At 35.9% G+C, this 15,109-nt stretch overlaps 1 protein-coding gene across 3 annotated transcripts; it reads left to right on the top strand.

Annotated features, from left to right (window-relative positions):
- Positions 1 to 6,496: 6,496 nt before the first annotated feature.
- On the top strand, positions 6,497 to 14,867 carry LOC133863464 (uncharacterized protein At1g51745-like). Of its 3 annotated transcripts, XM_062299397.1 has the most exons (5): positions 6,628 to 6,945; positions 7,095 to 7,442; positions 10,768 to 11,822; positions 13,359 to 13,535; positions 13,653 to 14,867. In XM_062299397.1, exons 2-5 carry the CDS (start codon positions 7,249 to 7,251, stop codon positions 14,462 to 14,464), a joined length of 2,238 nt encoding a protein of 745 aa, XP_062155381.1. In that variant the 5' UTR covers positions 6,628 to 6,945; positions 7,095 to 7,248; the 3' UTR covers positions 14,465 to 14,867. The 3 variants fall into 3 exon arrangements, with proteins under 3 accessions (XP_062155380.1, XP_062155381.1, XP_062155379.1); XM_062299396.1 differs by lacking the exon at positions 6,628 to 6,945 and adding an exon at positions 6,497 to 6,590 and having other exon boundaries at positions 13,359 to 14,867; XM_062299395.1 differs by having other exon boundaries at positions 6,629 to 6,945; positions 13,359 to 14,867.
- Positions 14,868 to 15,109: the final 242 nt, after the last annotated feature.

Genomic DNA, 15,109 nt, shown 5'->3' with positions numbered 1-15,109 from the left:
TCATCCAAATCACGTATGCTACTTGAGTCAAGGAATTTGTCATCATCTAAATCCATATTAACCTCATTAGAGATATCCATATTAAGCCTTACTACTCATTCATAAGAGATATCAACCATACCCACAATCATTTAAATAACATAGTTAAGTATAATGTTATATTTTGCCTACTAAAGACAATTTGATGAAATGAGGTTTTGTCAAGGAACCCTCTTGCCCTATATGTTGTATGGATAGAGAAACTATGGTGCATATCTTATGGAGCTGTCCATTAGCAATGAATGTTTGGAGTGTTTGTGGGAGAACATTTCAGAAAAAGCTCTAGCAGTGGATTTGATTTCGTACAGATTGTAGAGGAACTATCTACTAAGTGTACTTTAGAATAATTTGAGCTTTTTGTGGTAATTGCTAGAAGAATATGGTTCCGTTGAAAGACGGTCATTCATGGTGGAGATTTTATATATCCTAATCTATTGGCAAGAGGGATGATGGAATCATATGAAGAATATACAAAGATCATGGCACAGAGGGGGTTGCAAGGCAAATGAGTGTAGAGGTAGGACACATCAAATGGAAAGCCCCACCAAGGAATAAATATAAAGTTAATTGAGATATGTCAATTGATAAATCAAATGGGCTTTTGGGTCTGGGAGCTATAGTGAGGGACTAGAAGGACGATGTAGTAGCGGCTAAAATCCTGTCAAAATATGGAACCCTAGAACCAGTTGCTGCAGAAGCCTTGAGTGCCCTCCATCTAGTAGAATTTTGTAGAGATCTCAACCTTCAACACATCATAATGGAAGGGGACGCGCTTCAAGTAATGAATGTTATCAATTCTAATAGACATAATTTGGGTAGGTTGGCCTAAATTACAAATCACTCTCTCTGGTATCAACATTGTTAGTATTTTATATTGTCGACATTCTGGTTGGCAAAAACAATTTATGTAAAGGTTGCTTTTTAACATGAATATTGGTTCAATTCAGAGTCTCCAAGTAATATGGACAGTGCCTCAATTCATGCCATGTGTTTGTTCACAAGCTTTTAGAAGATGTCCATGAAGATTCCATGCTATTTCCAAGTTAGAAACAACTGGTTCCTATGCAACCTTCCAGACGGGCCTTTGAAGGCGTCTGGACGCCCTTCAGTGTCTAGAAGCTTCAGCCGTTGCAACTGTCCGGACAACAGAGCTACATCGTCCAGACGCTAGGTCAAGCTACTCCGAGATGAAAATGTCTCCGAGACAAAAAAAATTTCAAGACTAAAAAATGTCTCCGAGACGAAAAATTTTCCGAGACTAAAAAAGTCTCCAAGATGAAAAAATTTCCAAGTCTGAAAATGTCTCCAAGACAAAATTTCCGAGACTAAAAAAGTCTCCGAGATGAAAAATTTTCCAAGTCTGAAAATGTCTCCGAGACAAAAAATTTCCGAGACTAAAAAAGTCTCCGCGATGAAAAATTTTCCGAGACTAAAAAAGTCTCCGAGATAAAAAATTTTCCGAGACTAAAGAAGTCTCTGAGATGAAAAATTTTCCAAGTCTGAAAATGTCTCCGAGACAAAAAAAATAAATAAAACAAAAAAAAAAAAATTTCTGAGATTAAAAATGTCTCCGAGATGAAAAATTTTCCAAGTCTGAAAATGTCTCCGAGACAAAAAAAAAAAAAAAAATTCCGAGACTAAAAAAGTCTCCGAGATAAAAAATTTTCCGAGACTAAATAAGTCTTTGAGATGAAAAATTTTCCAAGACAAAAAGTCTTTAAGACGAAAAATTTTCTGAGACTGAAAAAGTCTCCGAGACAAAATTTTCCGAGACTAAAAAGGTTTCCGAGACAAATTTTTTTTCCAAATCTAAGCAAAACTCTGAGACAAAACAGGAAATTTCCCGAGATGGAAATAAAATTCCGAGACAAAAATATCCCGAGGCCGAGATAGCCTGTGTATCTCGAATAGAACATTGTCAAATGAAAAAGATTGCCATATTGACGCAGCTAGGAAATCTTCCGATTTGTCAACGGCGAGTGAAAGGCTTCAATTGCATACAGCTTCGAGCATTCAAAATTACTACCACATGCAAAAAGTCACAAGCACAAGGGGGTAAAAGTTATGCCGCTTACTAGACACTCCGACAACCATGGTCTCCACAAGCGTCTGACCATCAACATTGAATCCTCATTATCAACGGACAAAAATAGCCCCATCTGCAAGTACAAAAGAAGATTCCCAATGCCCGACCAGTTGGACGAATCAGTCAATGGGAATCGGGGGATATCTGTTAGGGAAATTATCATCCCCTAGGCAAATGAGCCTATACTCGAACTAGGGCCCAGTTGATATTGCTGGCTCAACTTGACCCGCTCAGTCACTAAAGCTTAACAGAGTCTTATAACACCTTGAAGGCTATATTTGGAACACATGGAATAAATACATTATCCCAGGAGGAGTAAGTGTCTCACTTTCCCACTCTCCTACTCAACCTCTATCTCATTCCACTAAGGGTTCCACTCAGCCATGACATGAAGGTGGAACAATGCGGTTGAAAATTATGTGCTTATAAATAGGCTGCTATCCCAGGTACAAAATACACTCTGAATATATACTAAACTCTCGATTCTCAATACTCTCCAAAATGGCCCACTGACTTAGGCATCGGAGAGGGGACGTCGGGAGACCCCCCTCTGACGCATATTTTGTTATTCCTTGTAGATTACGAAGAACACGGCGAATCAGAGATCTACACGTTACCAGACTGAAAACTGTTCTAACACGCTAGCTTTCTAGCCGTTGCCAGTGTGTGCTCAACTGTTTGTGTAAAGTCTATCTTAGGGAGGAACCCTAAAGTAAAGGATTTCATTAAAGACCCCTTCAAGTAGGAGATTTGATTGGAAAGCGTTCATGATGGGTTTTCTGTCAGAATAATAGGAACAATCGCTGCATCGGAGCATGTGAGCGTTACTTTCTATGTACTAGCTTTGTCTTCTGAATAGTGGAAATCCTGGGTTTGACTGCCCTGAAGTGATTTTTTTCTTAACTGAGTTTCCACTTCGTCAACAAAATATTTGTCTCTTTTAAATTCCGCAATTGAAATATTTTGTTGCACACTATCATACACTTGGTAAATTATAAGTCAATTTTATTTTTCAAATATGAATTCAGAGATCCATGTGGTTGGCTTAATTTATAAATCGATCCCTGGAGTCAAATTTTGTTAAATTTTTTGATAGATTCCATTAAACGCCGCTTAAGCGCCAATAAGATAGTAATATGTGTTCACCTTAATAAAAAATATAAATAAATAAGACTTTTTTTTTTAAAAAAAAAATCAAAATTAAAAAAAAAAAGTTTTGTTTATTTATTTTGTTTGTAAAAAAAATGAAAATTAAAAAACTCTTCTATGGCTGCTCATCGCTGTGTTGAGCTCTTGAAAGAAGGAAAGGAGTAATCTAATTAGAGCCGTCAATTAATTAGAGAAGATAATCTTTGTAACTGTACGGTGGACGTGGGACCCGTAGCATGCATATAGGACAAGCGTAGACAATTAATATATATACCTGTCCGTTCCAAATGAAAACACCTTTATCATGGATTTTACGTGCAGATTCCGTCCAAAACCGGGCTTACTTGGGTTCTCAAATATCATCCCGGCCACCTCATCACACCAAATCTTGTGAAAAATCAATAAATAAATAAATAACAAAAATCCAATTCGTCTTCTTCATGTCCAGAAAAAAGAAGAAGGAGGTTTATCTTCTACTTATATTATAATTTTTATTATTATCTTATTAAATAACATGTGTCCCATACAAACTAAATTCTTGTTTATATTTTATAAATTCAACTTGAAATGCATTGGATTTTACTTTTTGTTTTTTAATTTTTAGGATAAAGTCCACATAATTCCCTCAAACTCCCATTAATTGAAAGTGTCATCCCAAACTACCAAAAATTAACAATCTACATATAAGATTGACAAGTGTCTTTTGGCTTACATGCTTTTTTTAATAGCATTAATAAAAGGGATAATTGCACCGTTGGTCCCTGTGGTATGCCATAATTATTTTTCACTCCCTATGATTTAAAAAAAAAACAAAAACGGGAAGTAAGGGGTGGCTGGGCCACCCCTTGTTGCTTTTATTTTTTTATTTTTTAAAAAATAAGTATATTTATTTATTTATTAATAAATTTATATTTTTTATTAAGATGGACACGTGTCGCCATCTTATTGGCGACACGTGGCACTGACGTGCATTTGACGGAATCTGTTAAAAAATTTAACAGAATTTGACGCTAGGGATCGATTTGTAATTATTGCTTAGCACAGGGACCTCCCATTAAATTTTTAAACTATAGGGAGTAAAAAATAATTATGGCATACCACAGGGACTAACGGTGCAATTATTCCTTAATAAAAATACATGTACTTCTCTCATGTTTAAATGATACGTGTCCTTTTTTTATGTGAGTTGTAGAAACTTTTTTACAAACCAGTTTGTAGGAAATTTCTATCCCAAAAATTATTAAGGTTCCCCAAATGATGAAAAATACCCTTAATAAAATAAAATAAAATAAAATACTATAGTTTTGTTTTTTCAAAGAATTTTTTTTTTCTTTTTTTATAAAAAAATAATTTTTCTTTTTTAAAAAATAAATATTTTTTCCTTTTATTTTATTTTATTTTTATTATAGAAGTATTTTTGTCTCATTGAAAAAATTGTAAAGTAATTTTTGTCTTTTTGTTGGCCGTGAGAAGGACATCAACAACTTTTTGGTAATTGGATGAATATTTTCAATTGGGTGGTAGTTTGAGTTGAATACGTGAATTTTCCCCTAATTTTTATGATGATAAGAAATTCTATTGAGACACTTAATTACAAAATTCTATATACTAATAAATCCAGAGAAATGTTAGATATTATCTCTATTTTATTTGGTTGATGTAACAATGCCCATAAATCTTTATTTTTTATTTTTATTTTTAGGGTTAAATGCTCTACAGGTACCTGTGGTTTGGACCGGAATTAAATAGCCGCCTTGGTTTCAAAAAGTGTTATAGATGGTACCTATTTTTAATAATAAAAAAAAAACCTAGTTGATACATCCGTTTGGATTCCGTTCATTTTTTTAGCAACAATCTACGTCACCCCGCTTAAAATGCTAACACTTGTCTCGAATTTTACGTGGCGGTGTATCACAGGTGATAGTCATGCTTTTATTGCCACGTAGACAACAAAATTATTAAAAAATTACATTTTTTTTTATTAAAAAATAAATAAAAATAAAATTAAGAGGAAAATATTGGAGGTGGCCGAAACCAACCCCAAGTGCCTTGAGCCACCCCCATTTGGCTTGGGGGTGGGTTCGACAACCTGTAAGTTTTTAATAATTTTTTTGTCTGTGTGGTAGGTTTCGAAATAGGTGTCAGTATTTTAAACGGGGTGACGTGGACTGTCGTTAAAAAAAATGGATTGAATCTAGACAAAAGTATTAACTGGGTTTTTTCATTAAAAACAAGTACAATCCGTGACATTTTTTGAAACCGATGCAACTATTTGATTTCGAGCATAACCACATGCACTTGTGAAGCATTTAACCCTTATTTTTAAGAAACACGCTACATTTACATCTTTTGTACATTTCTCGTACATCTTTTTTTCTAAATCAACCATTGAATCTATAGAATTTTACAAGTGGATTCTTATGAGTCCTACAGATTTAATGGTTGATTTAGAAAAGAGATATAAAAAGATCATTTGTCTATTTTTAAATTAAAGTTTGATCCAAAAGCTTATGTGGCAGTGTCGCGTTAGCCTAATGAGATAAGAACGAAACATTCCTATAAACCCCAAAAACATAGTCAACAATGAAATTCAAATCTGGACCAACAATATTGGGTTTATGCTTTTACACCAATTGTATCAAATGTGCTCTCTTTTACTCCTTTTTATTTAAATTATTATTATTATTATTATTATTATTATTATTATTATTATTATTATTATTATTTTTTTTTTTTATCAAAAGCAGCTATTTGAGATTGACCAAAAATTTAATAATATCGTATTTATCATGAATTATAAAGATGATCATGCATTTTTTTTATTAGACATTTTAGTAAATAGATGCATTTAGATTGGATGGACAATTTCTTTTTAAACGACGATGCATGATAGAACGACGTCCTATCAATAGGATGTTCAAACCATATTGATTGACTTTTTTACTATTAATGGACATTAATAGGTTACGTGTTTTATAGAAAAATAATACATTTACACCTCATATATATATATATTTTTTTTATATATCGTTATATAATTAAATTCATAATTTAATTTGTAGGACTCATTGAATCTCAAAAAATTTAATTGATGATTTAAACAAAATGTAAAGGATATCCACTTTATAGTTAACAAGTTTATGCTTAGAAAAAGAAAAAAAAAACAAGTTTTTAATAAAATCGTAATTTTTATCTTCTTCTAAATTTAGGAAATTGGCAAACTGTAAACATAAAACTGTGTATAACCTAACTCTCTTGAGTTCTCTCTCTATCACTCTCTCTCTCTCTCTCTCCCCGGGCAAAAAGATACCAAAAGGTACGTTTGATCCAAACACTCAAGTCTCTCTCTCTTTGTTTGGCACTCTTCTCTCTCTCTCTCTCTCTCTCTCTCTCCGCACACTGTGTAAGCCGCTGAGGAGGGCTTCAAAAATCTCGAAAGCAAAACCTAACTGAAGAAGATCAGAGAAAATAGCAAAAATAAACGCAAAATATTAAATGGGTTTTCAAAAGAATTGAAAAATAAAAATAAAAATAAAAATACAAAGAACATAAATTTTAGATCCTCTCCTTCCAGCGCCACTCTCCTACGCGTTTTTGGTTCTTCCACTTCTGCCAGATCTCTGTCCTCCATAAACCGTCCAATCCAAGCTCTTCTTTATCTTTCTTCCTCTGTGGGTTTTTTTTCTTCTCTTTTTCTCTCTGTTTGTGTGTGTGTGTGTGTATATAGTTTTTGGATTATTTTCTGGGTTTAATGTTGCATGCAAGATTATGAGTTTTCTGATATTTATTTCTTATGGGTTTTGTTCCTTTTGGTTTTTAGGTTTAAAAAGGACAAGCATTTGTTCATGAAACCGAGGCTTTGGACAATTTTTTGCAACTTGAGAATGGACGGCCGAGATTGATTTTTTTGAGATCAGAGTGTTTTTGGTTTTTTTTTTTCTTTGGGTTCTTGTTTGTTGGTTGTTATTTCTGAGATGGGGAGTAGTTCTGGTGAGGCCAAATCCAACGGCATCGATGCATCGGTGGGCGGGTTGGTTTGGGTCCGCCGCCGAAACGGGTCGTGGTGGCCGGGCCGCATAATGGGCCTCGACGAGTTGTCGGAGGGATCCTTGGTTTCGCCGAGATCGGGGACTCCCGTTAAGCTTCTGGGCCGCGAGGACGCAAGCGTGTGAGTGCTCTTTCTTGTTTTATCACTTACTCTCCCTACATGTTACCTTGATTGTGCATTGGGTTTTATGATAATTTTGCGTTTATCTGGGTGGTTTCTTGGTTGGTTTGGTTTTAGATTTGAGCTTTTGGTAATGTTTCTGTTGAAGACTACATAGGAAAAAGCTTCTGTTTTTCTGTTATCTTTTTAAGTGTTTCAACAATTATTTTGAACTTCATTTTTCACTGGGATTCTTTTTTTTTTTTTTTTTTGGTTTTTTTGTATGATTGTGAGTCAGATTGTTAGAAAGGGGTGATGGACATTGTTGTTAACTTGCTTTACATGTGCTTGATGTCAATATGGGTATTTTTTTTTTTAATAGTATTTTCCTTACTATATGGTGGTAAAGAATAAAAAATATTGAAACTCTTTGCTCGAATCAATAGAGAGAACCTCCTCCTTCTATCACTCAAGATTGGAGGATTTTGTCACTCATCTTGAACACAATTGGCTCCATCTCAGCCACTTCCTCTTGGAAAACTCACAAAATCACTAGAAGTACAAACTTCTGTGCCCACCATGTGGAACATTGGGCCGCAACCAGATCTTTTTCTGGTAGCATTCCCAGTTATCCCCATCCATTACCTTCAGTTCTTATTGTAAGTGGTAAAGACCCCCCCTCCACCCTTGGTGATGGTAGGGGTTTTTCCACCTAGTTTCTAGTTTTTTCCCTGTTTGTTTGTTTCAGAGTATATATGTATATAAGTTTATGGTGGGTATGCATTATAAAAAAGTCATTCTAGTTGGCAATGGAAACCTTTGTTATGCTAGTAGGGTTGAGGATGCAGTCTTCTTAGATTTTTATTATTCCTAAGTTTCGTAGATTGTGATAATTTGCAGAAGTATGGGTTTTTTCCTTGGGGTAAATAGAAAGACTATGAAACTCATTTTTTATACATATAGACACTATCACCACTACGGCCATCTCCTACCCACCAGTTGGGTTTGGTAAACATTTTCCTGGTTCTCATCAATTATGACCCCCCTTTGTGAGGAAGCACCCCCTCTCCCCAAGTTATTTCATTGCTTTTATTAGATCTCCTTTTGTATCCCCTAGTTATCTTGTCTTCTGGGTAAAAAGGACTGATGAGGGGCTAGAACTATATGCTTTTTGAAATAAAATAGGCTAATTTTAGGAAAAGATCGAAGGAAGATATCAATTAATTATGATGGGGTTTATTCCATTCTACCTTGTTGTGGTAGCTAAACATGATCTGCTCTTTCTCAGCTTCTTTTTGACTATTTCTTGTACCAACACATACCTGATCCTTGAGTTGCCCGCTATTAGTAATTTGAGATCTGGAAATGCCACCTTTGTCTGGAAATTTTTATGGTTGCATGCTTCTTCATTTCACTCGTTTAAGGAAGCTAAAAACACGAACATTGGTGCAGTAACCTTTTCTTAGTCAGGAGATTTGACACCCCCATCTTTTTCATGGGCGATTGGGTCTAAGGCTTTGTGTGGTTAGATTGCTTGCCCAGAGACAGGCCCGTATGAATTTTTCTTTTCTACTGACTTTTTCAGTTAAGATTTGACAGGCTCTGTGTAGAACTGTTTTTGTGATAGTAGCTTTGTGTAGAACTGTTGCAATATAGTTAGATGTTTCCTTTTGTATACTTTTAGTATACTTAGGGGAGCCTTACGCTTTCAATAAGACTAAATTTACTGATAAAAAAATATATAGATATAGTTCACCAAAGTGGGTGAACTTTGTCTTCCTTCTCATTTGTCAAGTCCTTTATTTCTATACTGTCGATTGGATTTGGCTTTTGAGTTTTTTATGCTGTCATGAATCCATTTTCAAAGCTATGATATATGCTAAGCTTTTATTTTTGATGCTTATTTATTTGATTGTTATGTATTCTTTGATAAACTCGAAGAGATCCTGCCTTTTTATTTCTTTTTTTCTTTTGTCTGTAGTTCATCTACTTTGTTGCTTGGAAACTTTCGTGCCTCATCTACTTTATCTCTTGTTAGTCATGCAAGTAGTTGCTGATAGTATAGTGTTGGAGCAGATGAGAATTGGTAATGTCAACTAGAAGTGGAAGGATTGATGCCCTCCGTCCCAGAACACACACACAGGCACAATTACAAATGTTGAATATAGTCTTGGACACACACATACACATTGTATAATCCAGGGTGGGATATAAGCAGATATAAGAATAATGTCATGATCTCATTGTATAATCCAGGGTGGGATATAAGCAGATATAAGAATATTGTCATGATCTCATTGTATAATCCAGGGTGGGATATAAGTAAAATGTCAAAGGTATAAGATCTCATGTTTTAAGAGTCACTTTGAACCTGTCAGGGAATAAAGTATTTTTGTCATGGCTGTTGAAGAGATTCAGTCCACTGAAGTTATTGTGGGATTAAAATGTTCGAGAATGAAGATCATTTGTTTTTCAGGAACATTATCGGCACACTAATAGTAGAAGAGACCAATATTTTCAATTGAAGTTATTTATAACACCATTAAGTTGGTGCATCATGGTTTGCTGCTTTAATATTCAACCGGGTTACATGTCTTGAAGCGTCCTAAACATTTCTTTTCAATTGATTGTCATTCTTCTGAAATTTTTTGTTGTAAAAAACTTGAACTTAGACTGATGGATCAGGGATCTAATTTGGTCGAGCAGGAGAACATAGCCCATAAATTAGTCTGTGTCTTAGCAGGAAAAGAGGTACAAAAAGATGTACAGTATTCTTAGTTTTTGATGAGGACGTTCCATTTTCAATATCTTCTATGGAACAACACTGTAAATCAATTATGATTTTGTTTCATTGTATATCTCATTTTATTTATTATGCATTATAGCATTCTTATAGGGTAATGTATACCGGAATAGGGCACTGATGGCTCATTGATATATTGCATATGAGTTAGTGCAGCCAATATGCGGAGGTGAGACTCTGACTCAAATCTTAGATTGAGATATTCGTTAGGCATATGCTTAAGCTTGAGGCTTGCTTTTGTATGACTTGCGCTTCATTTGTCTGCGTATAATTTGCTTGAGAACGGTTTTTGTTGGTCGCCTAGGAGGCTTACTATACATAGGGTGCTGATGATATTCTAAGTTTGGTTGGTTTTTTTTTTTTTTTTTTTTTTTTTTTTTTTTTTTTTTTTTGGTTTAGAAGTTTAATTTACTCCCTAGAATTTGATACTTCATTTATACTCGGTCTTTGGATTCTCATATGTACAGTGCGGTGTTTATAGCTTTCTCTCGTTGTAAACATATGGTGACTTAATTGACAAAGTCTCTTTGTTTACTGGTACAGGGATTGGTATAATCTTGAAAAATCTAAGAGAGTGAAGTCATTTCGTTGTGGGGAGTATGATGAATGCATTGAAAAAGCGAAGGCTTCTGCAGCTAATTCCAATAAAAAAGCAGTTAAATATGCTCGAAGGGAAGATGCCATTCTCCACGCTCTTGAGATTGAGAGTGTTCGGCTTGGCAAGGATCGCGTGGACTTCTTCCAAAGGGATAATTCAGGTGTTGACCTTGGTAGTTCCGCCAGAGAGTCACCTAGCATGTCTCATTCTGGGGAAGAAAATGAGGATATGGCTGACGATGTGAGTGATTCTGAAGACAATTCAAATTCGGCACCAGAGTTATCTCAATCTGGTATATCTTTTGAAGATCCAAATCATAATAATTCTTCTAAGGTCCAACCTGTCCTAGGAAGAAGAAGAAGAACCCCAAATGATTCAGAGGATGATGGAACAGAAGGGGTTAAGCGTATGAGAGGACTTGAGGACCTGGGCATGGGTGTAGTGTCGAAAAGGAAGGCTGGAGGGGTGCTTGATCTGGTTCAACAAGATGGTGCTTCACTTTGTGATTCAAGTGCTGGGAATTGCACTTCTAATGGAAGTCCTGTCAATGGTAGCAAAGGTTATTCATCTTCACTCAGAAGAAAGAGATCTCAAGTGCCAAATGTTCACGAATTCTTGAAAAGAAAAAATCGTCGCCGACCATTGACGAAGGTTTTGGAGAGTACAGCCATGGTGTCTGTTCCAGTTATTTGTGATCAACTTCCCAGTTCAAGTGGCTCACCTCTTCAGGGTGTATCTGATAGCAGGGTTTCTGGATTAGAATCTAATGAGTCGAAGAAATCTGTGATTATTAGCAATAATTCAGACAGCACTGGAGTTTCATGTGAGAATGGAGTCCCTTTAAATGCTTCTGAACATGCTTGTGACGCTTCCCATATCGTTTACAAGACGAAGGAGAATGAAATTTCCAGCATAACCGGGTTAGCTGATCATGATTCTTCTGACAGGTTATTTGATGTGCCATTTGTTGGGGTCCTTGGGGAGGAAAAACACACAGCAGGTATGCTTGAGTTAAAATGAGAAAATTTATTGACATTAAGCGTACAAAGCCTTTTCTTTTTTGTCTTTATCTTTCTTACACAAATGCCATCCAAAATGGTGATAAATTTGCTTATCTGTAGTAGAATACAACTTGGTATGTTAGAAAGGTGTGCTGCGTATATACATCCAAATTCTTTAGGACTGCACAAGTTTTTCTACCATTTGTTATTAATACTTTTTTTTTTTTTTTGATAAGTTCCATTTGTTATTATTACTATTTTTGTCTTTGTTCTTACTTTTAGATTATTGCTGCTTAAATTGCTCACATTAGGGATGCTAACTGAAAGAAACTGCTCTCCAAGAGCTATGATTCGGCTAGCATTTCTTTTCTTTTCTCTCTTTTTTCATTTTTTTTGTTGGGGGGGGGGGGGTGGAGACAACTGATGTATCAAAAAGGGCTTTGGTGAACCTTTAGCATGTGGGTGTATGCTAGAAAAAAAAGTCTAAAAATGAGGGAAAGAAGGAAAACAAAAGCACTTTCTTGAAATTTAAGATATTCAACAAATCCTCTAAAGACAAAGATAGGAATGGTTCATTATGATGCTTGTTTGCATCTGTTTACCTACCAAATAGCTGGGCTTAAGCCTGGATTTTGGGGTTATTTTCTTTAATGGCCAAAATTGAAAATTTTAAGTCCTCTTCCTTTAGGCTGAGTAGCATCCATGCATACATATGATTTTTAGGTGTCTTTCATCCAATTATTTTACTTTTAGGCTGATAAGCAAACACAATTTCCATGAAGAGGTTAAGCTTGTCAGCGTGTTTGCTATGCCTTTGGCTTAAGTTTTGAGCATGCTTGCTGACTTGACCAAAGTTTGAGCTGCATAGCTACCTTTTTTGAAAAATGATGTGTTTGGGTTCACATGTAAATGTGTATGCGTGTTATGCACTTTTTTCCCTGGAAAAAAGTGGGGGGGGGGGGGGGGGGGGGGGGGGGTGGGTTCTTGTGGAGGAAGTACTGGGTGACGGGTAACGTACTTGGTAGAGATTACGGAATTAATATGCCAAACAGGGAAGTCACAGGGACAACGGGATTTATCTATCTAGTTATTAAGCTCCTGATACATCTGATTGGCTCCCTGGATTTTTTTGGACATCATTCTTGCATTTTTGCAGACACATTTGAATTTAGACCTTTCTCTTATGAATTTGAAATAGAAAGGTCTTAAAAATATACCCCTCATTTTTTTGAGAATAAATAATAGTTAACATGTGTACATTAATTTTCTTCTGGGATATATGTTTATCCAGTGATGAGTTTAAATGTGATAAGATTGAGATAATAGAGTTGACAAGAAATAAGCCATTCAACCATGAGTCAGCAAGTGTTTCAAGTTTTACTTTCATGGTAATTTCCTATAATTTCTTACATGTCATTTTCCTGCAAACTAGCTATTAATGTAATGTAATATTCTGTTTGTTCATTCAGCCGATTGTGAACTAATGAGGACGGTGGAAATATTTCCTTGTGCTGATATATAATATGTTCTGCCAGGTTTTTCGCCTATACCTGTGTCTTTGTCATCTGGAAGGCATCATGGTGGTGCATTGGGAAGACAATCTAGTCAAAGTTGTCAAGCTGAAGCTGTATCTTTGAGAAATGAGGGACTTAATGAATCTGTGTCTACCAGTTCAGCTGCTGTTAATAATATTAGCCCGAGGATAGAGAAAGGTACTTCAAAGTGGCAGTTAAAAGGAAAGAGGAATTCAAGACATTTAAGTAAAAATAGAAAACAGGACTCCAGAAAATATGTGGACATGGATGATGAATCCAATGCTTATTTGGCAGGTATAGAACACTCGGAGGGTTCAGATCAGAAAGTTGATTGCACCGGGATTGGTGGACACCCCACTTCATATAATTGTACCTTACGATCAAAGTGCAAACCAGATGCTGAGGGCCCAGTAGATGGGTTAAGGGATTGGAGCAAGCGTCTGTCTCAGAGGGATTCTCATATGAGAGTGCCAACAGCTGAGGCAAAGCTATCACCTGATGGCTCTTTGAGACCTCAAAGGTCACTTCCATATCGTCAGTCCCGCTTTACAGTTCACTCTAGATATCAGATACCAAATTTCCCTGTCAGAAATATTAGTGCTGATGCTTCATTATATGATGTTAAGCTTGAGGTGAAAGCCAGCTATCGGCCCCAGCATGTTCCGTTGGTTTCCCTAATGAGTAAGTTGAATGGAAAAGCCATTGTCGGTCACCCTCTCACAGTCGAGGTTTTGGATGACGGCCATGGTGATGATCTGTTGAGCGGCATGGAGTGCAATCTGGAAGTCGGTGAAATGCATAATGCTGCTAAGCCGAATTCAGTATCCGGTAGAGGTCCTACCAAGAACTTGGCATTGCAACCGCGTTTTTCACCAACCAAATCACAAAAAATGAAGAAATCTGGGTCATTGTCCAAAAAGATACGGAAACTGTCTTCATTGACTGGTCACAAGCACTCTGAAGAAGAGCGGAAACCAGTGGTAGATAAGCCTAAAGGTCCTGTTATAGCTTGTATCCCACTAAAACTAGTCTTCAGTAGAATAAATGAAGCAGTGAACGGATTGGCACGGCCAACACACCGTGTATTAGCATCAAGCAATCCATGAGTTTGGTTCCAAGGGAGAAGTTGCAGTTGCTGGATTCTACCTCTAAATTTGGTTCTTTGGTATTTATTAGGTATTTTGATTCGGTTCAGCAGCCAAGCGGCTGCCTTTATTTAACCGTGCTGGGTTTGCAGCACCATATATTCTGCCTTTCAAGGTGGAATCCTCCTCTACAATTTCATGACATTTCGTTAATGTACAACTGGTAGGAGTACGGCCAAAGGAGGCTGCTCTTGGCTCTGTATATATTGTAACATTATGTAAAGATGGTGATCTGGTATTAGGTATTGGTGACCTGATATTAGGTATTTAATTCAGGTTGATTCGGAGGCAATAACTTCAATCCCCATGCACTTGGGTGTTGGCCATGATTAGTAATTTACTCCAATCCACCTTTTCTTTATCACTTTTTGTTCCTTTGAATCCGATTACCTTCTTTCTTTCTTTTTTGTTTTTTAGTTTTGATGTGATGTAAAAGTGAATAGTGTTTTAAGTTTTGAGTTCTTTTGTTAATTCAAAAAACTATTCTAAAAAGTGTTTATCAAAATCTAGTCCTCATTTCACATGCTATATTCTTGAATTAGTGATGAGGGTGGCCTATATATATATATATATATATAAAAGTAATAAACCAATCTTATTAAAAGC

The sequence above is a fragment of the Alnus glutinosa genome, chromosome 3 (genome assembly GCF_958979055.1).
Source record: "Alnus glutinosa chromosome 3, dhAlnGlut1.1, whole genome shotgun sequence".
Taxonomy (NCBI): Eukaryota; Viridiplantae; Streptophyta; class Magnoliopsida; order Fagales; family Betulaceae; genus Alnus; species Alnus glutinosa.
This window is presented reverse-complemented; position numbering and strand designations above follow the sequence as displayed.

Bases quoted from the DNA above. Each gene is read 5' to 3' on its own strand.
- LOC133863464 (XM_062299396.1), top strand. From the start codon at position 7,249: ATGGGGAGTAGTTCTGGTGAGGCCAAATCCAACGGCATCGATGCATCG. The intron at 7,443-10,767 runs GTGAGTGCTCTT...TTACTGGTACAG, and splicing joins GGCCGCGAGGACGCAAGCGT to GGATTGGTATAATCTTGAAA. The intron at 11,823-13,358 runs GTATGCTTGAGT...ATGTTCTGCCAG, and splicing joins GGAGGAAAAACACACAGCAG to GTTTTTCGCCTATACCTGTG.